At 46.0% G+C, this 25788-nt stretch overlaps 2 protein-coding genes across 5 annotated transcripts in view; both read right to left on the minus strand.

Moving 5' to 3' along the window:
* The window catches only part of LOC143183550 (uncharacterized), a 31259-nt gene extending 30869 nt beyond the window's left edge, over positions 1 to 390 (minus strand). The window contains exon 1 of one of the 2 annotated variants that reach the window (XM_076385111.1): positions 264 to 390. The gene's annotated coding sequence lies outside the window, so the exon portion shown is untranslated. The remainder of the gene's footprint in view (positions 1 to 263) is intronic. The other variant, XM_076385110.1, reaches the window with a different exon arrangement.
* A 3343-nt stretch (positions 391 to 3733) lies between these two features.
* The window catches only part of Gckiii (Germinal centre kinase III), a 49625-nt gene continuing 27570 nt past the window's right edge, over positions 3734 to 25788 (minus strand). The window contains exons 2-11 of one of the 3 annotated variants that reach the window (XM_076385112.1): positions 22492 to 22941; positions 14895 to 15119; positions 7047 to 7212; positions 6688 to 6845; positions 6199 to 6384; positions 5804 to 5949; positions 5412 to 5694; positions 4845 to 5222; positions 4523 to 4749; positions 3734 to 4286 (exon numbers count right to left, since the gene is read on the minus strand). In XM_076385112.1, coding sequence (XP_076241227.1) covers positions 4277 to 4286; positions 4523 to 4749; positions 4845 to 5222; positions 5412 to 5694; positions 5804 to 5949; positions 6199 to 6384; positions 6688 to 6845; positions 7047 to 7212; positions 14895 to 15119; positions 22492 to 22779 — 2067 coding nt within the window. In that variant the 5' untranslated portion in view covers positions 22780 to 22941 and the 3' untranslated portion in view covers positions 3734 to 4276. The remainder of the gene's footprint in view (positions 4287 to 4522; positions 4750 to 4844; positions 5223 to 5411; positions 5695 to 5803; positions 5950 to 6198; positions 6385 to 6687; positions 6846 to 7046; positions 7213 to 14894; positions 15120 to 22491; positions 22942 to 25788) is intronic. The other 2 variants (XM_076385113.1, XM_076385114.1) reach the window with 2 other exon arrangements.

Genomic DNA, 25788 nt, shown 5'->3' on the forward strand with positions numbered 1-25788 from the left:
CCGCTAGGAATTTTCATCGCGGCGATTCTCGCGAGCACGTGCACGCCGGAAGCGCGGAACCGCGCGGCTGGTTCGTGAAAAGGTAATCAATCGGCTGGCCAGCCGTCTGGGTAGGTGGTGAAGTGTCTGTCTGAAAGTGCCGCGCGTGCTCGAAGCTCTACAGGAGCGTGGTAGCACCGTTTGCTAAGGAAGAACGGGACGCTGCAAAGCTTGCAAGCTCTACGTAAGCCTGCGAAGTCGCCTGGGCAGCGTGGGATACGTACTACTTGAAAATAGCTACGACACACTTCGCGGCCTGCTGTCCTGACATCGAACGCGTCGCCAGGTTAGCGCCGACGACGAGGAGGCGTTGGAGACGTGCCAGGGTATGCTTCGTCGATTCGTGGCTTGGAATTGGTCGACTGGGGCGTCGTCGGTGTCCTCGTGCTCAAGGGACGGCGAAACGAGTCGAGAACCGACGCGGAAGAACGAGTAAGCGCGGCAAGGTGTCCGTCGTTCCGCGACCACTGCTCGCACGGGAGCTTCGCCTCGAAATCGTAGGGCTCGGATTTAGAGGAGGGAGAGAGAGAAAGAGACAGGGGTTCTCGATGAACCCTCTGCTCGCCAGCTCTCCCGCCCCTGGCTGTCCGACCACCCGCGGGATGCTGACGACTACTGCATCGAGATGCGTCGAGGAATTCCCTATGCTTCTTAGCCCCCCTCTCGTCTCACCTTGCTCGCCTGTTCGCGGACCTGCGCTCTTCCGTCGACTGCACTCTCGCGTTTTGGCAATCACAGGCCACCTTTGCGGACTGACTTTTATCGACCCGAGACGATAGCAGCAGGGTTACCTTCCAACGTCGACCAACTATAGAATAGATGTATAATCTAATGTATTTTTCTGTCATACGCTTGGGGATTTCGCGACCCACCTTACCATTTTCTTCTCACACCTGATATCATCAATTTCATTTAAAATAAGGTTACAGCGCTACGAGTGGTAGGAATTAAAATTAGATGTTTAGATAGAAGAAAAATAATTGTTACGAAATCGAAACCAATGTAGAAGTTTTGAGATTTTAGAATTTTGGACGTTTTTATAGGGAAAACGCGGCTCATTTGTTGGTTTGAAGCAGAGAAACGTCTATCGTTATTTACTTGATCTTTATTTTGTATTTGTACACGTCCTCAGCATGCCACATACAATCAATATAATACAGTCCAATGCAGCCAAGGTAGAAGTAAAATACAAGAAATACATATACATCTATGTATATAAATATACGATGAAAATATATATACATATACATATATGTATTTATATTCTATTACCATTATTGTTACCACGAAGTTAGAACGCTGAATAGATTATTAGTAATAACTAGGGATATAATACAAAGAAGAGTGCTAGTTGCGGTAGGACACGTAATTCGGATTCGACGTGGTACGGTTTACGGATACTTTTCAGCGTTTCCTTCAGATGTCTGAGCGAAACGACCACGATCTTAGATGTTCACTCTATTACTATATTTTCTTGATGACCAGTCAAAAGGTGACGGTAAGAAAACGTAAAAGTTTTTTAGGCATGACTGCTAGGAAAGCAAGACCAGTGCGTACCTAGAACAAAAAAGTGAAAACTAGCACGCACTAATTTGCCTGCTGCTGTTCAGTTGCAAGAAAAATGAAAACTATTAATATTTTCGAAGAATACAAACATCCACAATGAGTCTTCGATAAATCGCGATCTCTTCCAAGAATCACCAATCGTTATTGTCTGTTAGTAAGTTTAATCATTATGCCTCAGATCCCCAATGGTTTAAAGTTTAAATCGTTCATTTAGTTGTATCTGCGATGGTAGATTAAAAACTTCTATAGCACTTGTGAAATCAATTTTCAATTCTTGAGCAGCTTATACGTAGGATTGGGGGTCCATTCGTTGCAAGGATCGGAAGAAGAGATGCGGGAAGATAATTCGTTGAAGCCTTTCGAGTTTTCTGAGTTCTTTATTAGAGCGTAGCCGGTAAGCGTTTTATGGCAGCTTTATGAGGATGACTGGGGTAGCGACCGTCGTAAAAGTCATCGAAAGGAAAACCTAACCCAAACGATGAAACAACAATATGACGATAAAAGTCCGTAATATTAATAGTAGTAGAGTGTAGCGATTAACTAAAGTAACTCAACTACAAAAAAAAAAAAAAAGAGAAAAAAGTAATAAAATCCTCCTACGTATTTTGTATGTCGTCTCTTTCTTCCTTTTCTCGGTCCAGATGAAAATGAAAGGAAAAGAAAAAAAGTTACGGACGTCTGGAGCACGAGTAGGAAAAGAGGGGAACAAAAGGGGAGTGGTAGAGCGGAGATCAGAGGTGTTCACGTTCTAACAATTATTTCGTTCGTCGGCGTCGCTGGCAATGTTACAACAATAATCATAAGAATTCGCGGCTCTCTCCCATTATGACCGCCTCTCGCTGACTGGAATAAACGCAACTACGTAACGTGTACTGCGGGCTTAAGATAGTTAGGTCTCTCTGTCATCACCTCTCTTCTTCACTTTTCATTTGCCTGGTAATTAATACTATGTCTCGTTATGATTTACGCTAGTTCCATCCTCGCGCAACGCTAAACACTTTCTCCGTTTGTCTTCTTCTCTCGTTCTCACTCCTTCACATGCGCGCCTCTTCTTTTGCTCTCTCACTCTCTCCCCCTCTTGCACTCTTTATCACCCTCTTGCGTTCCTCGATTTACATATCCCATGCGGGACGGCGCGACGTGCGCATCGTAGTCGTGTCTTCTTCGTTCGCTACCACCCTGCATGCAAACGATGAATGCCTCTCTTCAATTGTCTCTTTGATCATTCGTTCTTACGAGAAGTTCTCTTCTTTTCTGTCTCTCTCTCACACAATTTCTATATATATATATAATATATACTTTATAAAATACATTAGTTTACAAACAACGTGGATTAAGTGTCGACGTCCCGCGGAAGTTATCACAGCTCAGGCTCGATCGTAGAACGGTTCGACTAAAGAACTTCATCCAGACAAACTATTGGAAGAACTCTAGAGCTCGAGAGAAAGAAAGCATTCGATAAATATCGTTGCAGTTGCTTTTCTGAACTGGGTTTCCAATTTCGAACGTTGAGTTTTAAGTTGATTTTCACTCTTGCTCACTCTTGCCCACTCTTTTCCTCTCTTTTTCTTTGTCTACTTCTGTTTTGTCATTGAAAAAATAGCACTACGAACGTAGAGCAAAACAGGATCGTATTACGGAGCTGCGCAACCGACTGGCAGAGACGTCGATCATCAGAACAATATGACTATCTTATCGTGCTACATACATATTTACAAAGCCTCCGCGAGGCACCCTCCTTTCCTTAACTTCTCTTTCAATCCGAAACTTGCACTAACGCGGGAAGCAATGGGAAAGCTTTTGCTCCAAGGATAGAATCTTCTTTTTTTACTTGGCTGTTGAGTGATTTCTCTCGATTGCCTTTTCTCCGAAAAATTCATGATGCGAATTTAGTAAAGACAAGTGGAATTTGAAACGACTGTAAAATCGTGATAGTGCATGTTCCGGATGTATCTACAATGAGGCAAGATCTCGTCAACGTGTGACTTTCTTCTATCCATCAGACATCGGCCAAGCCTAACGCTATATTCATCCACTCTTCGAGGTTGCGTTGATACCGAACACGAAGAACGTACAAAGAATTCTGAACGGGTGGCTGCATGATTTGCAAAAATATTTCTCAACTATCTCCTACATTTTGCGCTTTTTTATTTCTTAATTTCCCAAATACTAGCCTTTTAACGATCGGAAAACTAATGTTTTTTAAGGAGTTAACGGTAACTGTCACCCTCGTGCGGGGGTGTTTGGATGGTATAACATTTTACTCTAGCAGATAGATCTATAATTTGTTCTCTTTAGAACGGAGAAAATCGATATATCGCTTCTGAGGTAAAATCAGCGTCAAATAAAACCGCGAGCAAAGTGCCGCCGTGATTTCGTCTCTACGAGCACTTTGCGCTGTATCGGAAAAAGGAGACAGGGCATAAAATGAAACTGACGAGTTTAGCCGTCGCTCTAGTCCCTACAAACTAGGGAAAGGAGAGAAAGTGTCCGAGTCGTCGCAGAGACGTTCTCCTTCTACCCTTCCCTTCGCGTACGGAGCCGGCACTCATCGACAACGTACTGCCTCATACGTAAATAATAAATTTGTTAAACGAGAAATAACGAGTAGTTACAATGTCAGGATGTTTTCGGACCACAATCTCTTGCGAACCCTTGCCCTCTTGCGTCCCTACGTATCCCTGGAAAAAAGTAGAAATTCATACTTCTACGAACGACTTAGAATAAGCAGAATGTTATTGCACGAGGAATAAGCATGATATCGATCTGAAAAGGGTGAGTAAAACTAAAATTAAGAGAAGGTGAGCAAGAGAAAGGTGAGAAACACAAGAGATTGGAACGTTTCCGCGAACGAAGGACCAATGAGATCAGCCATGACGCAAGGAAATTACAAAGGTAAGATGAATTTAATTGTTACCTCAGAGTAACCTTGTCCATCAACATAGATAAACGAGCTTCCGAGTGATTGGCAGGAAGTAAGGACTCAAGAAGTTCCCTGATGAGTGCCTCGGTCATTCCTGGCGAAGTGCGTTCCGCTGTCTCAAACGCGATGCGTAATTCCTCTATCGCACCATCGTTCTTGCCAATGCCGCTTCCGCCCTCGCCATTATTGTCTCGTGACGAATACAGGTGCTTCCGTCGAAGCTGCGACAAATAAAGAAGACAACCGGTAAGTTTCATCGGTGTCGTAAGGTCTACATTCTTCTGAGCAAGTACACTTTTACCGTCAAAATATTCACCTCAGCAAAGATAGGTAAAACGACAGTAGAAAGAACTGCGCTTCGTGGATGTTTCAACTCTTGCGAACTCCTCGGTCTCTGTTTGTCTTCACCGGGCCTATGGTCCACCATAGGTACGACAGGTACGTCTATTTTACTACTCCTCTTCTCTTTCGAGTTGAAGTCCCTCTCTCGACTTTCCCTATCCCTATCTCGGCTCTCCCTCTCTCTTTCTCTATCTCTGCTATCCCTGGTATCGCGCATATCCTTCAGCTCTCTCAGCGAGGAATCCCGATTAAAGTCTCTGTAATCGCGATCCTCCCCCCGCTTCTCTCGTGTGTCCACTGGCGGGGGCGGCGCAGCTTCGTGTGGTCGGGACTGGAAAACGCGATTAAATTCCTACGATATTAAAAACGATCATAGTTCCGTAGTGACCTCGTTTTTATTTAAGAAATGAGAATATTATTTCAAAATTCCTACAATGTTCAGCTTGAACATCATCATGCCCGACTATATCGTTCTCTTTGAAGCTCTGTAATTCCCGTGGCGGTGCTTCAGACGTTTAATTGAGATTTCATGAGAGCTTACCGGCGTGTGCTTCGCTTGGCCATCGCGCACCGAGTCCCTCGATTCGCTCCTGTAATGATTCAACGTGGAATCCTTGGGTGGAGACCTCGAGGCCCCGTTCGCGTGTGGCTTCGTCTGTTGATTGTGATTGGAGCATCTGTGATTCGGTGTATGTGTCAAGGTCAACGAGGCTGGCTGCTCATCTAGTGGTAGCATGGGCATCACTGAACCTTTAACCCCGTGTGGACCCTTCACGGTCATTATCCATGGCTCGTCCATGTCACTATCCTGCTTCGATTCCTCTCTGCAATGGAATGAGTAAACCATTTAAAGATCATAACTTTTCAAGTACTTTAATATTTGAATCGAGATGGCATGTAATCTCAGCGACTGAAATACACGTCGATACTCACGAGTCTGAATTTTCGCTCTCTGTCTCGGATTCCTCGCTGCGCTGTGACTTCCACTTTTTATACCGGTCTATGAGGTCGACAAGGTAAGAGTTCTTCTTCGCCTTCCTGATGAACTGGAACTTCAATAGCTCTTTTGCCGTTGGCCTCTGAAACACCCACAAAAAGGAACAATTATTTTTCTCTTCAAGAAGAGGGACAACAGTACCACAGTGTAACAAGCAAGAATGAAGTTATCGAGCGTAACTATTTCCAGCGAAGATCTCCGAGGAATCCCGAGATAGACATTATGAGATAAAAGTAGACTAACGATTTTTCCGACTACAAGACAAGACGGAAATTAGCAGCGCCATACGAGCACAAACTGTCGAGCTGTCTCGCCCGAAGACCAAACTCACGTTTTCAGGATCCTTGTTCAGGCAGGCCTCGACGAACTCTTTGAACTGTTTCGTGTAATTTCCGGTTAGCTGCGGGGGATTGTTCTTCGGTATGAGGAACAGGACCCTCATGGGATGCAGTTCGCTGTTCGGAGGTTCTCCCTTTGCCAGTTCGATCGCCGTGATGCCCAGCGACCAAATGTCAGCCTGCGGAACATAAGATTTTCGCTTTACCACCCGCCAGGTGCTAATGAAACGCTAATGAGAACGTGACCGCTCGTCGTGCCTTCCAGAAACTACTCAGGAGAATTTTCAAGTGGACTAAACACAGCTAAAAGTTGCTTTTTAGGTAAACATAAGCCCCACTCTAGTTTCCCTTTTTCACTTCCCTTTTTTATTGTAAACTTCTTTGGGGTTATACGGCTTGAAATTTACGTCTGTAAATATTGGTCCCGAAAGTATGAGGGGTGTATGCAAAGAACTACGTTCTCGTAGGATCCACGCAATTACCTTTGAATCGTAGGCGGACTGTTTGATTACTTCCGGTGCCATCCAGAACGGCGTTCCGACGAAAGTGTTTCGTTTGCTGGTCGTGTTGGTTAACTGTCCAGCGACGCCGAAATCGGCTAACTTGACATCGCCCATCTCGCTCAACAGAACATTCGCAGCTTTGGAATAAAGAAAACAATGGTTAACAAGCAGTTCCCTCACTGGAACTAATTTCACAAGTAGTATGAAGAATATTATAGACAAAGATATTTTTCTCGTTGCGACAGTGGATGTTTCATTTGCGTCATGCAAATTATGTTCATTAGGGGGATTAATAGCATATTAGTTTTTTTTCGTTTATCTCTTTATGGCAGACGCACCTTTAATATCGCGATGGAGCTTTCGTTCGCTGTGAAGATAATCTAACCCTTTGAGCACCTCGCGCAATATCACTGCGATGTGCATTTCCTCGAAGCTACCGGCCTTCATCAAGTCCAGGGCCGAGCCGCCACCCAAGTACTCCATAATAATCCATAGCTTCGTTCCCTGCAAACAAAAAGATTCAACGCTATACGTAACATTACGCAGGGAGCTTTGTGCCTGGAAACTTTGCTCTTGTTTCGGTTCCTAGAAACTGTTAGCCAATCTTTTTCTATCTTCCCTCTGCCTCCCCCTTGCTCGCGAATCTTGTAGCTCATTCGTTGCCAAATAAAACTTCGTCTCCAAATTTACTAATGAAGATGAAGAATCTGGGGCCGAAGCCAATTAGCGAAAATAGACTTTTCCGAAAATTACGAACCTACGTTTAATTTTAAGTTGAAATGAATTTTAAGATGGGGGTATGTAGGAAATATCTAGATTCTCTAGCACCTAATAAATAAAAATAGAGAAAGTTAATAAGTTCAGCAAATTTCCGCAAATTACGTTTCCTATTAATGAAATGTCCTCAGTGCCAACATCCATCTTTGTTACTCCAGTGCCTGTGCCAACGTAAACCGCACCTTCTCCGATAATTATATCCAATATCGATGTTCAATCATTGTGCTCTCAGCCTTACGCACAGGTCTAAGAGTGATTCATTGATTATCCGATAATTGACTGTTCGGCAACCGACAGATTAATCAATGGCGCGCACAAGGATGTTCAAGATTCGCGCTCTTTGGTCACCAGCTTGTGAAAGAATCACTAAGCAAGTGTTAAACTGATAACCACGCGGATGAGACATAAAAATGGTAGCTTGGATGGATCAATTTATCCTTTTATGGATAGACTATTTAAATTCCCTGTGAATTGTAACTACGGTAGCAAATGGAACAGAAATATTACCTTGAATATTTTAAATGCCAATACGATCGAGTACCTCAAATTCCCGAAATGTCTTAACTGACCCGTCTTAATATACGTGACTACTATTGACAAGTTCCATTAAAAAGTTATTTAAACGTTCTGCCTACAGTAATAGGTACAGTTAAAGTTTATAAAAATAGCATTAAAATACATTGGACAATCTTAACTCTCCCTCAGAGGAAAATATGTAGGCAGTAAATCAAGCGAAAGAAGCGACTAGAGCAGCACGGAAATGTCTGAGAAAGACTGAAGACCATTTGATCATATCTCATCCATCCTAAAAGACGCCATGCCAGGTTTATAGTGATCGACACTTTTATTGGTTATAAGTTTGGTGTGGCCAACATGGGGTGGTACGTTTAGATGCGAGAAAATGGATATCCTAAAATACTCGCGGTGAAAATCGCGAAAAGTGAAGCAAAGGTGAGATAGGGGAAGACTCTCGCATGGAATCGATGATATAAACATGCATGACTTCCTGTTAACCTATATATGGAGTGATATCTATGGATATGCAGAGATTAGGGAGAGTCATTTGTTTACACATGTTGGCAGGTGACACCCTTATCGATTCCGTCGCTATAACAGGGTGCTTACTTTTCTACTAGCGCTCCACCTTCCCAACATAGGATGATCGTGTATGGTTGTCCATAAAATGACATCATTTGTCATCGTCCTACAGTCAAAAGACGCAATGCGGGTCGGCTGCGTTTATTCTCATGTAGATCCACAGCGACGTAGGTGGCCAGGTTCGCGAGGGTTCGTTCAACCCGGTTTTCAACCAGGCCACTTCTGCAGATGCAACCGAGGGTTGCTAAATCATTCCCCTATCCGACAGACACTTCTTTCGTCTCCCTTCGTTTCGAGAACCGAAAAGGGGTGGATAGAATAAACGCGAACTACGATGGGAACGCGTTAGGATGCTCTTCTTGGATTTCACTTAGCCAGCTCAATGTTCTTGCTCTTTTTACACGCTGAAGGAATTCGCTCGAGTGTCGCGCGTGCCTCAGTTAAGAGGAAATGTATGTAAAAATCAGCTTTTCCAATCTTTTTTCCACGCAGAGAAAGAATGCGGTCTCTTCTGAATTTGCGAACGCCACGAGATGTTTCTAATTAAGGAACAGGAAGAGATGTGGTGAATTAATTAGTAAAGGTGTCGGGGATTGGAGGCCGCTTTCGAGGTAGAAAGGCGTGTTTTGATTGGAAACGATGTCAAGCAATCGATACTCAGGAATCTGGCGGCCTGTTGAGATGTATTTTAATAGCATTTCACAGGCAGAGAGGCGCGATAAAAGAAGCCTGATAACCCGGCGTGAGAGTGATTAATACAAAATACGACGTTAATCCCTATCACTGTCTCTGGTATTTTTGTTTAGCGCTTTCACTCCAGGCAGTTGTTCTCGCGATTCTTTTATCTTGTGCGAAGGGATGGCTGTTGAATGAAGGTGGAGAAAAATGCTTTTCAGTTTAATGAATGTTGTCTCGCGCTAAAAACAGCGCGTCACAAGCATGCCACGTCCGGAATCTTCGCATTCAGACGTCCTCGAGGAGTGTTGAATACCCAGCGAATAAAAATAAGTAGTTCGTGAGAAATGAATGAACCTTCAAGGCCTAAGTTTCCGTAATTCTTCTGTAATAGTCTACCTATAATGTATCGTCGATTTTCTGGAGTGACATTTCGTGTTAAAGTTTCAGTGTTTTAACTTGAGGAAAGTAGTGGAGTGTTCGATGCAAATAAAATATTAGAGTTTTTGATGGAAATACGAGTGCACAGTTTCTTTGAGAAGACTATCGATCCTCTATACTTCCAATGAAACGTTAAAAAGGTCTCTTGAAAAGAGCGCTCCGTTCACCAAGTCTTTTCCCAGTACTTTCTTTGATTCTACTCTCTCCACTGAGGTAAGGCTTCAGACTCTAATGTAGCTCGAGAAATTCAGTCGCTGACTCTGGAATTCTCAGACTTCAACGCCTCTGCGCCAAGAGGGTACCTCATATAAATACTATTAAACTTTCAAAGCGCAGAGGACAATTTAATCCCAACTAAGAAATTATTATTTAATAGAGCAACTGAAAAAATTGAATTTTTAATTTATCGAAACTCTATACTTTTTAGTCTACAATAAGGTCCCGCAAATTGTACGTGAAATTGAGCGTGCAGGTTGGGCACTACCCTTGCTAGAAGAAGCAAAAGCATACGAAACGGATGAGTGATTAATAGCGCGTGACCTTTTGCTCTTGCGTTTCGCAAAACAACAGGCGTGTCGGTGGCAATGATGAACGACGCGACCAAATTAATTTTCACTCCCACGATATGCGAATCCTGTGCGTCTTCACGGGCCATTCCTCTGCCTCGGTTCTAGGCGTGGATTTAAATGTCGATAAATCGAGACACTCCCCTATAACCCGTTCTAAAACCGTCCGATTTGATTCTCATCAGGCCCTATTTGTAGTTTGTCAGCTCTCCAAACGACTGCTCAATTTAGGCCCAAGTCATCACCTCGTTCTCACGAAGCAGCTGTTCTTCATAACTTCAACTTGTACTATGATCAAGCGTAGGTTTTCTCAGCTTGCAATGACGGGTTGAGCAACGCTAATCGCGTGGTTACGAAGCTACGAAGCACAGGGGAGCTTTTGCATAGAGGATGCAGTCGAAAGAGGGAGAGAAACATCGAATTAATCGCCGGGGTCTGTCGACATCGGGCGGTACTCGGGCGAGAGTGAAAGCGGACAATTTCAGCGCGGATCATCAATTAGAGGTAATTGCAGCGAAACGATGAGGAAGCCATGGGCCGCGAGGGCGCTGCAAGAAAGAAATTCATCGTCGTTTAGGCGACTCGCGGAGACCCGTCTATTCTGGGGTCGGCATCGAACGTGAGATCGGAGCCATTAGGAAATTGGCCGGCTAATAATAGCGGCTTACATAATGTTGTCCTCCTTCGTGGCTACCTTTTTTTCGAGGCTGCCCGCGGAGTAGTCTACAGTTATTAATTCGCGAATGTTTCCCCTTTCCAATTTCCCTCGAAGCGGAAGCGCAAGAATACAGGAACTCAGCTGGCGCTTCCAATCGATTTGATCGGGTATTAAAAAACGTAAGGACGATGGAATCATAATTTCCTCGGGAGGCTGGGCCATTTAACGTCGGAGGCCGAACGGTAATAAGCATCCAATTAGGTTTGCTCATTCATAAAATTCGAGATGCCCGTTCTCGTCTGAGCGCGCTGCAAGTGCACGCCACGGAGAATCGTCTTTTGTTCGGGAGACAATGAAGCGAGCGTAATGGGGAAGAAAGCTGTTCAGGAGGAATGCCGCAGGATCCGCGACGCCTGGATGCTGCTTCGACATTACCCTCTAATCGACTGAATTCCCCATCGAATCGATGTGGAAACACGCAAGCACATTTCTCAACGAGAGAAATTGAAATTATTTCGAATCAGACGGGAAGGGCGAAGAATGGAATCGTTTCGAGACGCAAAAAATGCTCGACTGTCAATTCGAAAGTTTGTAATTACTCGCGGCAAAGGGGAACCGAGAAAGCATTAAATAATGGCGGGCAGAAAAGAGGAGAATAACGTTGGAACAGCATTCACGGACTAGGCTCACGCACACCAGCGTCGGGGAACAATAATAATTCGTCTGTGGGGAGAGAAAGGGCGAAGCGAGGAGGTAGCGAGGAGGCAGCGAGAAGGCAGCGAGAAGAGAATCGCGACGAAACGCCTTCATCATATCCGCGATGCATCCGGATTGAGAAACGTTAAGGAGTGTCGTCGAAGTACGATGACTGTTATTGCTTGCCTCGACCTACCTACCTACGTCGAAATCTGTCTCTCGCGCTTTTCTCGCGCGCCGAGAAAAATACAGATCCCAGGCATTCTCATTTGCGATTTCGAAATCAGACGCGACACAGCGCTCGCTCTCGTCACGGGTCCGCGAGTCCACCGAGGAAAAGCCTCGGTTACAATCGCGAATAGGAAAAGAATGGAGACTTTTCCTCTCGTTACGCTTCGCCCACACCGATATCTGGGATTGCTTCACCGATTTTACGAGCCCTGCTGGGAGGATTTAAGACACTTTTTTCGATGGATTCCATTTCAGAATCTACAAGCCATGAGATATACGTAAGAGCTGAAGAAGCGTAAGCTAATTCCTATTCATTCGGTAGCCAAGAGCAATTATTTATCCTCTATGAAAGGAGCGAAGAGCGAAAAAGTCAAATAGCGTCGACTAGCTACCTGGCTTTAGTCATCCTCAAAGCCACGGCGATGTTAACAAATATTTGTCGACTGGAATTTTGAAGAGTCTGACATCGACGTTTATTAATTGGGTACCGTAATGTTAAGAATCGCAAACTCGTGCGTCAGCAGATACGCGAAAAATGAACACGACGAGAGGAAATTGTCGATCGAGCATCACGGTAGCAAGGAGTGGCTGTATAGGTCGGTAACTGTTGTTCACCGAACCGATCGACATAATAAGAATCGCCAGAGGCAGGAAGGCTGGCCAAGGAAGCAGAGACATCCAGAGAGAAGCAGTTACAGCCGTTACGCGATGACATCAGGCGCGTAGACGTTCGCGTAGGCACCTCGTTCCATCTTTCGACATTCTTTTCGGGCCAACAATTATCGCGGATGTGTCATCGGAACGTATTGTTCGCGACAGCGCAGCGCGTCGAGGCGCGAATAAAAAGTGAAAAAGCGTAGAGGATAGGTCCTTGGGCCAAGAGAGAGGGGGATGCTGGAAAATGAGATCTCGTAGGCGAACGTGAGGAAATCTCCGGAAGAGGCTCGTGCTTTTGTTCGCTCTCTCGCGGCTCTTTCCGTGGCATCGATGGAGAATAGGTATCGAGAACGAGATTGCGGAGGATGGAGGATCCTTTTGTGCGCACGGCTGTGATTAATGGCGGCACAATGGCCGCGTGCCGTGGGATATAATCGCACGCAACACACGAATGGATAGGTTTAGTGCCGTTATACCGTCGTGGCACGCTGCGATTCTTGAAAAATCAATATCGAAGACGCACGGCTGACGCAGTGCTCGCAATCTCTTCGACGTGGTCTGCTGAACGAGCGATTCGGGGATTGTTGGTGATAATCCATCGCGATCAACAGAATTGTTTCGTCGCGATAAACTGCCGAATCCACAGTTTTTAACGACTGTCCAAACGTGCTCCAATCATCCCCCGAATGCGCATGGATCCACATAATTTGCGTTTATTAGAGGTAGATATCGTGCTACACGGTGAACTAAAACGATCGTTATTCCTAGCAGTCCGTAGCGAGTGGGACGAACATTAATTGCGATGCAAGGGTGGAAACAATTGAGGCGATTCTCTCGTAAGGCTCGGGGCACGAGGAAATGGATTACAGGGGCACAGCCAGTATTCTCTCCGCTTCCGGGCTGGGGAGGCGGAAAATTAAGATGATTACCTATGAAATGAAGCGACGCCCGATATCGAATCGAAGAACTTTCCTTAACGACCGCGCGAAACGATCATTAGCGATCGTTAGTTATCTATCCGACTGTCGACGACTCGGTTGGAATATGGATGCAGTAACCAATCGTAATTTCGACAATGCAATCCTGAGATGGTATCGTTTAGGTAACTATCGCAGTCCAAATATCGATCCCTGGACACAGATATATTGCTCGCAAGAACTCTGTGGCCGAAACGAAGTCGACTCGTTTGAGGGGTTGCTTCTTGTGGCTCTGACTGGACTCGGTGCCAACTCTAATGTTCCTATCACAGGGATATTTATCGTTGACGCATTGCTATCATTAAAGTACGCGTTGCAATATCTGCAGCTGCTTCGACTACTTGTATGTCCTCCACAAGTCACTTTTCAGTGAAGTTATGGTTACCGGAAGAAGGGAGCTTCTACTCTGAGACACTATATTTTTATTTAAGGGACGAAGAAAAATTGTCCAATCTCCTATAGGAACCTACCTCTAAAGATAACAGGAGTAACGGTACCTAAATGGTCGTGGCCGTAGAAAGGTCGCTGGATCGCGTTTGCATCGGCCTCTGTGCTCCGGAGAAACTTGGTGAACCGTGAAAAGTCGTGTTTCGAGCGTCGAGCGAGACAAGACGCATATAAACCTATTCGTTTTGTTGCATTGTTCCAAAGCCAGTGCTATTTGCGAGCTCATAAAGCGGTCAAAATTATACGCGAATTCAGAGTTGAACTTTGCTTCCATTTTCGCTCTTTAAATTCACCTATACGGTAATTAACCCCAAAAATACGAATTATGTGCTGCTTTTCAAGTCTACAAGTAAACAAATTCTTTTATTCAATTGCAGAGTTATGAAATCAGCAAGTACAGAGTTTGGCAGACATATTCAGGCTAGAGTTAATTTTCCCTCTATGATCTACGGGCCAAAAAGCTGGACTGAAAGCGCAAACAAAGTGTCGTAGTGAAATATTAGAATGACGTCGCTGAATGGGATTTTATTTTACAATACTTTCAGGCGAGCACATTGAGCCGACCCCGCAGGAAGCGGAAGCACCTATGCGGCACTGCCGAGCCGGAAGCGACGGTTAACCGACCGTCAAGCCCTTCCCATTCTTCGCGTATGAAAAATTATGGGGGCGTGTTGTCCGAGTCTCCCTAATAGTGAACCGAAGAGGTTTCATTCGCGTTGTATCTGCGAAAATGTTGTGGAAATTCATCGATTCGAGACGGCGAGAGAAAGGTGTGGCTTGCGGATCTGTCGTCAACTGTAACTTATAATTTCGCTCGTGATTTTCACGCTTGGAATAACTGAGCCTAACCATCAGGACTGGTGCTGTTACGAATTACTCGCGATTACAAAAATTTACTTGCGGTTCTTTTTTATATAGTAAACTTATCTGAGGAGAGAACGAAAAACAGGATAAAATGCTTACCTTAAGATAGGATCCATAATACTTGGTGACGTAGGGGCTGTCGCACTGAGACAGCACCATGATTTCCTGCTGTATGTCCTCGATCTCATCTTCCGCCTCTTCGAGATCAATGATCTTGATAGCAACAACTTGCTGAGTCCTATTGTCGATGCCTTTGAATACCTCGCCGAAACTGCCCTTTCCTATTCGTTCTTGTTTCGTGAATATCAGCTCGGGGTCCACCTTCTGTAACAAGAACAGAGTTGTTTCTCTTAACCAAATGTCAGCGGTTTCTAGGGTTGCTGCAATGGCAAAAGTTTCACCGGGATTTTCCCTGGTCCGCGGCTTTTTGGCAAATTTCGCGGGGGCCCGGGACCACAATAGTGAAAGTTTCCTCAGACTTCGCGGAAGCCTGAGTTTGTGATTGCGGTGGCTTCAGCAAATCGTCTAACGACTCGCCGTGTCATCGTGGCTTTTAACAAACTTCGCGAAGACCCGCAACGGAGCTTTCAGCAAAATGGAAGAAGTCGGGTATTCGTAGTAACTGCGCTGGTACGATATTGCTCTTTGCTTACACGCGAAGCACATTTCAACTCTGTGCATTTACATTGTCGTTGTGTTGCATCACCTTAAAAGGCAAGCTTTTGGTGAGCAGCAGGAAGCGTTCGATCGCCTCATAAGTTTGCAAACGAGATTCTTTGCATCTTTTCGCACTACTCGTTCGCTTACAGTCACGAATTCAATTCGCCCCTAAGATAAAATTGAGTGATGCGTCATTCTGGACAGGATCCGAGATTCACGGGGGAGATCCACGTGAGACTTTCTTCAGCGCGGCCTTCGATTGCTAATACATGCAGTTGTGCCAGCCAGAAATGCAGTTCTCCTTGGCTCCTTTCTAACTGATGACACTTGACGTCATAGCGGCTAGCGGAGAAAAGTATACGATGTATCGATCGCTTATACGCGGCCCCTTCGTTAAGTTCGACGCAACCGCCTGCTGGCAAGTCTCTTTGCGATTGCATAATCGCGTTTACGCTATTAACAGTCATTCCCTGTTCCTGCGCGCAAAAGTGAGAGATCAAACGATGTTTCCTGGATTTTTCCGCCGTGAGATTAACGTTGAAGAGCGTCTGTAATTTTTCCGAGGGCACTTGGATGACAAAATAATTAACGAGGGGCACGGTATCAGAGTTATGGGTCGTCGAACGGAAAGGAACGCGCTAAAAGCGCGGGAATAAAATCGATAGCAGCGTAAATTCATCGAGGCGTTGAGACACTCTTGAACGGGTCGGCGTCTGAGGCCGAGGGGGCGAAGGAGAAAATTTGCAAAGCAGATTTTCTGCATTTCGTCGGTCGGCGACTCTGCAGTGGCTATCCCTCTCCAACCCCTCGCCCCGCCTCGCCCCGCCCATTTTATCTTTAATCTGCCTGCTCTCTGATACGAGCCTTTTACTCACGCGACTTCCAACGCGCGGCCCGCATACACGTCAGCCAAAGAGGATTCTGCAAAGCAGAGAAAAATCGCATACGAACACGCGTCCGTGTCGCAGCTTTCATCTCCCGGACCGACCAAATTTTTTTCTCGGAAATAGAAATGTCTCGGACGATTGAATCCTCTACAGGCGCATTGGTAGCATTATTTCGAAAATTCATTCGAAGCTCGATGGAGCGTCCTTAATGTTTCCTCACTGCTTTGGAGCACTGCCGCTTAACCTTGCTAGTCACGTTTCCCGATAGAAGTACGGCTAGCAACAAAATCAATCGGCCCAGAAAACGGCGGCTGAAAAAGAAAAGATGCAGAGAGCGGGCTGGCAGGCGAGGCAAAGTTAGGAGAAGAAGAATGCCTGGCGAGGGGAAAAGAAAGGACAGTTCTGAGGAAGTTCGAGCTGTCTCGCTTCTCTTTTTCTTCGGCGTGAACCACTGTCGTTAGGACGATTAGGGCAGCCCGTTATTCGCGTTTCCGGGTGTCGAGAAGAAAGATGAAAAACAGGGAAGGAGAAAGGGACAAAGGTGGGTGCGCAGAGAGAAAAGAGATCGCATCGTGTGATGTTGCTGCGATGGAGTCGAGAAGCGGCCAGGCACATCTTTGCCCCTTTTCCCGTCTGTCTGCCGAGCGTACTGCATGGAACTCACGACACAAATTATAATTAGCGGGTGTCAGCGGCACAGAGAGCGGCACCGAGAGCGGCACCGAGAGCGGCACGTAGGTGGTTAAAACACCGACAAGGGAAACCGAAGAGCACCGGCTTGCGTCGGGGTGCTTCCGCTGCACCGGTTCTTCTTCATTTTCTACGGATCTTAGCTCGATGCCGGTGCCTGATAACCGCGTAATTAAGGAATAAACAGGGAACCGGATTTCACTCGGAATTAGTTGACCAAAGAGAGGCTTTACACTATTTTCTGCTCTTTCTTAACAGGCTATTAAAATGTCTACAAAAAGTATAATTAAAAGTTTTAACGTCTCGCTCACGAGTGAGAGTAATAAAGTTCGTCCAATAGTCCAAGATTGTTACTTCATTTATCCGCGTTCTTTTTCTTGCTTTGTTTCCTCTGTCGGGGAATTTCAAGGAAGCACGAAACCGAGAAAACATTTAAACTTGTTAAGGAAATAGATGAACCACTTCCTGTCCTTTCCTTCCCCGAGTCTAGTGCCTTCCGCAGCTCTTAGATCTTCTAGTTGTCGGATCTAGGAATTACAAATTTATCTCTTGTCTGTACTATAACACGAGGATCAACTTGTCTCACGTCAGTAGCTGCTTCTTGAAAAAGGAGAGGAGCGGTATATTGAATTTGAGGTCCTCTTACACTCACGAAGTTTGTTAGCGGTGAGGCACGGTGAGGCAAGTAGATTGCGCCAGTGCGTGGTCAGACAATTAGCGAGGAAGCTGAAATCAGTGTTCGTTGTTTGCGACTTTGCGGTGATTCTGTTACTGTTGTCGGTGGGAGTAGGCAGAATTTTGATAGACAAGTTTCCCGCTTCGAAACTGAATTATCCGTCAGTTTCGACCTGAAAGGGCTGCGCGATACGCTTCGCGTCACTGTCGAGACCCAGTTATGGTTGCCCGATGTTATATAATTGACACAGCGATACCCACATCGAGCAATTAAAATGCTTCCAGCTCGGACCTATTGTGCAAAGTCACTACCGGTCATGGTGACCTATAAAACACTGCACAACGTTCATTCTCTCTCTGACGTCGTCGACCAAGCTGGCCAGCTTTCACGAAGATCAAAATTTGGACTTTTACAGACGGGGATAAAGGATGGGTCAGTAAATATGAACGAGGCTCGAAGATTTGTACACTCGAGGCAGGCACGATATAGAAGCCTATCAAGCTGAGACGGCTCTGGCAGTCGATTAACGCGCGTGATTTAGAAACCAACGGCGTGGCTTGACTAGTTTCGCGTCGACGTCGCAGGCGGGAGAGATTCAAATAAGTACGCGTACATCCTCGAGTTTACTTGTCGAGGCCAGCTTGCCAACTTCCTTACGCTACTTCAAACTTTCGCGACGTAACAGGTCTATTTCAGCGACGGGGAGGCATTGTTCTTGTCACTTCGCGACATCCGAGGAAGTCGTCCTCGGGAACGCGTGAGATCGAGCCTCGACTTCGCCTTCTCCCCTGTTAATAAGCCACTCTTTGAGCATGCAGTAACTTCAACAACTTTTACGCATTAAGCTAATCAAGTTAGGGGCAAAAAATCACAGCCGTAATTCATTAGAGAATCCAAACAGCGGCCTCCAGGCACGCGATTTTAATGCACCAAGGAGTTAATGTAATTTACCAGTGAAACAGCTCCCGAGGTGTAAGCAACGAGCTGTGTTATCTCCCGAGATAATTATTTAGGACTGTTCCGAGCAAGTTTCTCGCATTTCAAGCGCAGCTCGACTCGCTGGAACACTCGCGACTGCTTGAAATTAATGTTTAAGGTGTGACGAGGCGATAGCGTATGCAGAAGCCGGCTTGTATTTGACTCTGACACGGCAAGTGTTCTAGGGTCAATCAGCAGTGTCAACACCGGAAATAATAGAACGAGCAAACAAAATCCGGCGCCGCGGGATTACAATGTGTAACCAGACCTCGAATACGGAGGAGAAACCAACAGCCGTCGCGAGGAAACCCAATGAACTGCGCCCCACCATTGCGTCTCTTCGGCTTAATGCGGAGAAAAAGCTGCGACGCATGGCGTCTCTTTATGTGGCCCCCGTACGCAAGTCCTCCTCTCGCGAAATTCCTTCGTTGAAGGTATTTTCCAGGGAAAGAAATTCGTCGAGCGCAGAGGGTTAATTGTGAGCGTAGGCGGGTCACGTAGAGACTGGAAATTCTCGGCTCTGATTTCGCGAGAGATAGTCGTGGAAACTGGCGAATGCTTTTCCAAAGCGTCGCGATGGTTATGACCGCTCATGGAACGAGATGCAATGACGACATATCCCACTGGCTAAAACCAGAGCTGACCTTTAGCGGCAGCAGGAGAAAGTGACGAGGAGGAGATCGGGACCGTTCCTTGTCAGACGGAGCAACGCGCCACGAGGCACGGTGCATATTTTTAATCGCGTCCTTGCTCGACTGTCGGCAATCGATTTTTTTTCCGAGTATCGGCCAGAGCTTTAATAAACCTCTGCGAGTTCCGTAAATATATGCATCCGTCGCGAACAGTAGGGTTCTCCGTTGCCTCGAACGATTAAGGGACGATCAAAATCGTCACGCATCTCCGACTGGAGTTTATAATTAGAAGAATTGATGACAGCTGTATGGAACGTCGCGCGAAAGTGGACCAAGACGATTTTCTAACGGGGTCGTTAGGTAATCGTCGAAGGCTCCTCGACGCTGGCACGCCCGTTACAACGGCATTTCCATAAAAATCCAATTTACGAGCGTGGGGAACGGTCGTCGTCGGCGTCTTCGCTGGCGTCGAGAAAGATTCTGGCCGAGCTCTCGGCTCGACAAACTTCAAAATTCGAAAGTAGTTCAACGAGCGTGCGTTAGCGCCATGTGTCGTTCGACCTCGTTCGCTGCGAGAGTAATTCATCGCACGAGAGGGAGCTGAAATTAAAGTTTAAACGGCACTTCAGGGCCCGACCGAGCGATTCCGAGCGTGGCAGTGGCGCGCTCGCGCATCTGCGCCGACAAATCGCTGGCGTGCTTGGCCTGCTGTGAAATAAATGAAAATCATCAGGAAGACGTTGCCTGTCTTTGCTCGAGAAGGCAAACCTCGGCTTCTCGCTCTACTAATGCTCATTAAAAAGCGTAATTCTGATGCGTTTCTAATTTCACAAACGAGAAATATTCGTCCATTCGCGGCCTCCCTTCATAAGCCCCAAAGCTGTATGGAAACCGACGTTTGGTTACTCGCGAAATTAAACGTGGCGCGTTAACGACCTTCTTTCCCTCGAAATCCCTCGCGATTCTTTGCCGTCTGCGCCGCCGCGCGTTCAATTTTTCCAGAACGAGGAAAACGGAAAACGGAACACGAGCACACTCCAGTGATAACTTACAGTGGTGTGCCACCACGGCGGCTGCTTTTCTATTTCGAAAAGTCATTAAGCCTCACCGGAGATATATTTTCCCCGCTTTAATTTCACTCTCGGCCGCTGTTTTTCTTCCCGTCACCAACCGATTTCGCGGAAAAAGGGCTCGCGTGAATATTCATCTCGGTGACGTCGAACAAGTATTTTTCTGTGCCCAGTGAATACCGAGCTGCGCGTTCCATGATGCATTGCTTCTAATAAGCCGACCTGGATTTCACCTAACGTGTCACTTCCGCGTTTATTACTTCATTCTTTAACCATTTCCTCGTAATTTTCTTTCTTAATAATTCCGCTACATATCTGGGGATTTTCAGCGAAGATCGTATCGCTGTTAATACATAGAGAAAAGTGAACGCAGCGTTGCAATTGTGAGTGACCATTCGTTCTGTTGACGGGTCGAAAGGCAATCTTTGATCTAACGGAATACAAGGTTTCTAATGCAGCGCACGATCCTCGGTCAGCTTCAAATGATACCACTCGAAGGAAACTTACGTGTGACACACACCCATGGCTGCTTACTTATGTATGCTAGCTGACGCGCAGCGTTACAATATGGACAGCCACGTACAGTACCAGAATGCAGTAACGATTGCACACGGAAGATTGAAAGACGCCTCTCTCTCGGCTGAGGTCTTTGAAACAAGTTTCCTCTAGAATAAATATTTTCACAGTGGAATCGTATAATTAGTGCAACATACAACATTCATGTATTTGCACCTCGTTTTCTTCTTAGCCGAGCAACATTGGAATCCTTGCTATAGAGATTTTGCATTTCTGGATGAAATTTTTTGGAGGACTCTAAACGGACCAGCACCGCTGAGAGTCGACCTTGCACTGGCCTCGGTCGATCTCATGCGAAAGAGGGAGGAAAAAAAGACAGCAGCGTCTCGTCGAAAGATCTTACGGTCCTCGAGAATCCTGTTACACCGGTATTTCCTCGCTGCACCGGGATAATCTCTATAAGACGTTCTTTTGTCGTTGTCTTCTCTTTGTCGAAGCCAGCTTTCCAATTACGCGCAGTAAAACGCTTAAAAAGAAACGGCTGCCTAGCATAATTGCTGTCCGCCAGTCGGTGACTTTAATTGATCGAGCTGCTGCCACGGACGACTTTAAACAAATTTCCCTGTTTGATTATTCCTGGCCCCAGCAGATCGTGGCAGCTCGAAAGGATTTTTTCTCCCTCGACTTCGAGAAAGACGAATAACTTTGCTGATATTCCGAGTATCGTTTTTCTTTCAACCACAAATTACACGGCAATGTTTCTTTTCTTTTTTGATTCTGGACTAGTCTGTCTGCGACCGTTCGATCGAATTGCTTCGAAATGCGACACCGAGACCACTTTCTAGCGTCTCGACGTGTCTCAGGTTGCTTGCGGGCCTCTGGGGCTAGGGTTGAGCAAAGTGTGAGCTTCACAGTGAAAACTGGTCTCTGTCTGTAGCGTGGTGGAGCAGCCTCACGCATTCTCCTCGCGTTTCGCGCCGTGCGTGTCGGTGTCAATCTCAAGGATCTATCCGAGCTTGATAAACAGGACAAATAAGCTTCATCTTGTCAATGAATCGCAAAACAGTCGAAACAGTATCCCTTTGAAATCTAGGATTGTGTATTCTCAAGTCAACGGACTGTTGAGTACGAGCGACACACCAGGTAGATTTTGTGACATTCCTTCACGGGCAGTTTTAAGCCTCATGTGGTATTCTACGACGTACTTCTCTAGATATCACGACGCATAAGAGGATTCCCGTCCTCTTGCCTTTCTCTTTCTCTGCTGTTTATCTCCCACACTTTTTCTCAGACGCGATCAACTCACGGTAACCAAAACTCGGTCTGAGGGAAGTCGGACTACAGGTCTGACAATGACGAATGACTTTTTAATTGTGGCTTTTTAGAGACCATCAAGACAAGTACTTTAGATAAATACGTCTGATCGTTCCAAACTAGAAGAAGCATCTCTAGACTATCGGACTCGCTCAAAACTCGATGTTTTAAAGATTCATACCTTCACGTATCCCTGAAGACGACCGATTCATCTTCCTTCGAGATAGGAATGTTGAAAAATTGAAAGGGGTAAAAGATCTCGTCGAAACTCACCGAGGGGGTGGTGCTCCTGTGCGTTCCTGGTCTGGAGGGCGGAAGAGTGGTGGTCTTAGGGGTGGCAGAGCCATTGCCAGAGGGCCTTTGGCTTTCCCGCCTGGAAGGTGGCGGAGGCGGATGCGACAGAGGCCTGGCCGTGTTCCTGGGATGCTGGGGGCCTTGAAATTGCCCCCAGGACTGGCGTGGCACGTAGCCGACGTAACCGCCGGAAACGAATTGCGCGGAGCCGTTTAGGTGTGGCGGCGCCATTACCGCCGTCTGCTGCGGCTGACCGCCGTTTCGCATTTTTCCTCCACTCTGCTACCACTTGTATCAAATCACGCGAGATCACTAGGTCAACGTTCCGTGATGGCAGCCGATCCAGGTGGTTTGCTGCACCTCCTTCCTTCCCGAGCCGCGCATTTGGGGCTGCTTTCCTTTGCCGCGTTCTTCGTGCTCGTCACTTTTCTAAACGCATTGTTTTCTTCGTTTAGACTCGCAAAGTCCAACTTCGATCCCCGAAATTTTGATAAAATTTTTCGACATTTAACGACACTGGATTGCTCGATCAAACTTTTATCAAAATTTTGTGGGAGCAGTCGCAGGATCTTCTTGCGAGGATAATAAATTAGATCTTCAAGGGATGTGTGGAATAGCAGAACGAAGTCTGTCACCGTGCGAAATTATACCATGTCATTATCTTATCGTGCGATGTCTCGACGTCGCTGAAGCATGAGCTGGATTTTAATGCGGAAGAATCGTCGTGACTCGGGCAGAATTCGTGAAAGAAACTGTGGATGGATTTTAATGGAACCGAAGCTATTCGACGCGACCTACAAGCTATCGACTACTATCGACACATCGTGCGCTGTATTCTGATTCGAACATTTCACTCGGTTAATCTCATTCATGGTTGACCCGAATTGTTATGAATATAGATTTAGATACTTATTCTTACTGGATCTTTTTTTATTGTAGGTAGGTAGACCAGTAACTTAATATCCTATATTTATTTTCTAACACTCTTCGGAAAAACCCTTTTCTCGATAAGAGACCTATTTTCTAAAAAATTCAATGGTTTTGGAATTCGTCGCTCGCCATCCCTGAAAAGCGATCTCTGAGATCAGGTTCGAGCACGGAAATTCTTTTGAACGAGTCAGAAGGCCAGGTCCGCTTTCTGAACACCAAAGAAAGAGGAAAATTGAGGCGGCTATCCAGCCGAGAAGCCGTTTTTCCTTAAATCTCTTGTTGTCCGCGCTTTTTGCTTTAAACCTGCACCTTTCGCCCTGCAATTTTTGACACTGAAATACGACCGTAATGTTCGGATACCTTTTTCACCTTTCTGCTAAATTACCAAGACCAGAAGTCGAACAAAAACAAAGAGGAGTGCTACTTGTTCAGCTTCAGCCACGGAAAACAGATTTACGAGCAACTCAAACAGTGATAGTTCGAAATGCTATTCACGTATTCGATTTTTATAGGAGTGGCTTTAGTCAGAGGGCTTCTCGTAAAATCCGTCATCCTATAAATTGAGATATTCCATCGTAATGCGGAAAATTTTGCACCCTCAACTATCGTTCCGAATTCGAATCTTGCTATTTAAATATACTTTCGCGTTTTACGAGCAATCGTCTCCCGTAACTTCAAGTCAACTTTTGACTCGTAAAAGTGTCTCAGGTAATTTTAGTCATACGGTCACATTCTCCGCGGGCAAAAGTTGTGGACGTCTAATTAATGCGACGCAAGTTCAATGCCAAACACAACACGTCCGACCGAATAAAAATAGGTACGCCGATGGAAAGAATAATCTGGGTCAGTGGAGGGCAAGATTCGCTGCAGGCGCGATCAGATTGAATTTCTGTTTGCACTGGCACGTGAACGGAATATCGATCATCGACGCGCCGTTAACGTGGCCAGCGAGAAAAGAGAATCGCGGTCTAAAAGCCCAGGGATCTTTCATCGAGCGGGTCAAGATCGGTATCCCTGTTCAGACACGAATCATTTCGAGGAAGTCACGAATACGTCTCCTGATGTCCCTCTCCATTCCTCTGCCTCTTTGTCTCTGGATTGGACGATTTAAATTCATTGAGCAAAGAGGTTTCGCCTTGATGAATATTCAGTGTAATGAGTCGACGGTGTTCTCGATCTATCAACGTCATCCACTGCCGATCTGTTCCGTAGATTATCCGAGTAATGGTCTCAGAGTTCGTAAAAAGAAGACGCACTCGAGTTGCCGATTGTTCGTTGAAAATTCTTCCTCGGTGAAAGAGAGAAAGAACCTTGGAGAGATATCGTTAATTGTCTGCTTGTCAGACTTATTAGAGAACTGCAATCTTCGTGAGACAAATGAGCGAGATGTAAGGAGAGTTGATTAAAAATTAGAATACAAGCAGAATGGTGGAGTTTGCAGCAAATACTGCGGAACGAAGGAAACAGAGAAACGAGAGTTGCGTTGCTCTTGATCACGCGACCGATCGAACACGCTCGAATAATTTCCAGGGTGGCGGCTTCCGGCGGAAGCGTGCGTAGAAAATCGAGTTCGCTGCACCATCGATGCTCGCCACGGCTCTAAATCACCGAGGCGAACGGCGATTAACTCCGGGCCTCAGATAATCCTTGATCGAGTAGAAAGAAACGGTCGTGGTCGTAGCGCTTTTTCCACTTCCACGGTTTCAGTCGCTGGTCCTATATCTCACATTTTTTCCCACAACTTTTACGCAATTAAGATCCCAGAACGTTCACCCTTTTTTCTTTTCGGTGAAGAAACTGATAAACGAAATTTGTGCGAATCGTATCCAGATTTCTATGCAACATATTCACCGCAGTGGAAACGGCCGGTCATGGTCAGACAAACAGCTCAGCGCATCGAACTCTTAATTGCTTCGCGTTTCAGAAGTTGCGAAACGCGACGCAGGAATTACGCAAAGTATCCCGAACAATCTCAATTCCTGGGCTGTTCCAGACGCGCAAACACTGTCGAGACAAACTTCAGAACGAAAGTTCGACCCGCCTGTTTAAAGAACTGCCCCGAGGCGTGAACTGGGTAAAACAACTCCACCGAGGCGCGGACCGATAAATCCAAAGTTTAAACGAATGCGCGCCGTCTGGGCCGCGAATTTCTCCTCGAAACGGAAACGACTTTGAACTTTCCGAATATTCGAGGAGCTTGTCCTCGGCATCTAATTACTTTCGCATTGTTTCGCGAGTTCAGAGGCTGCCGTCGAGGAGGAACTCTCGTTTTCGGTCACCGCCACGAAATCTAGTCTTTGTCCCTGACGTGAACAGTGAAAACGTGGGAGTACGCAAGAGAGAGAG

The sequence above is a fragment of the Calliopsis andreniformis genome, chromosome 9, assembly GCF_051401765.1.
Source record: "Calliopsis andreniformis isolate RMS-2024a chromosome 9, iyCalAndr_principal, whole genome shotgun sequence".
NCBI classification, from domain to species: domain Eukaryota; kingdom Metazoa; phylum Arthropoda; class Insecta; order Hymenoptera; family Andrenidae; genus Calliopsis; species Calliopsis andreniformis.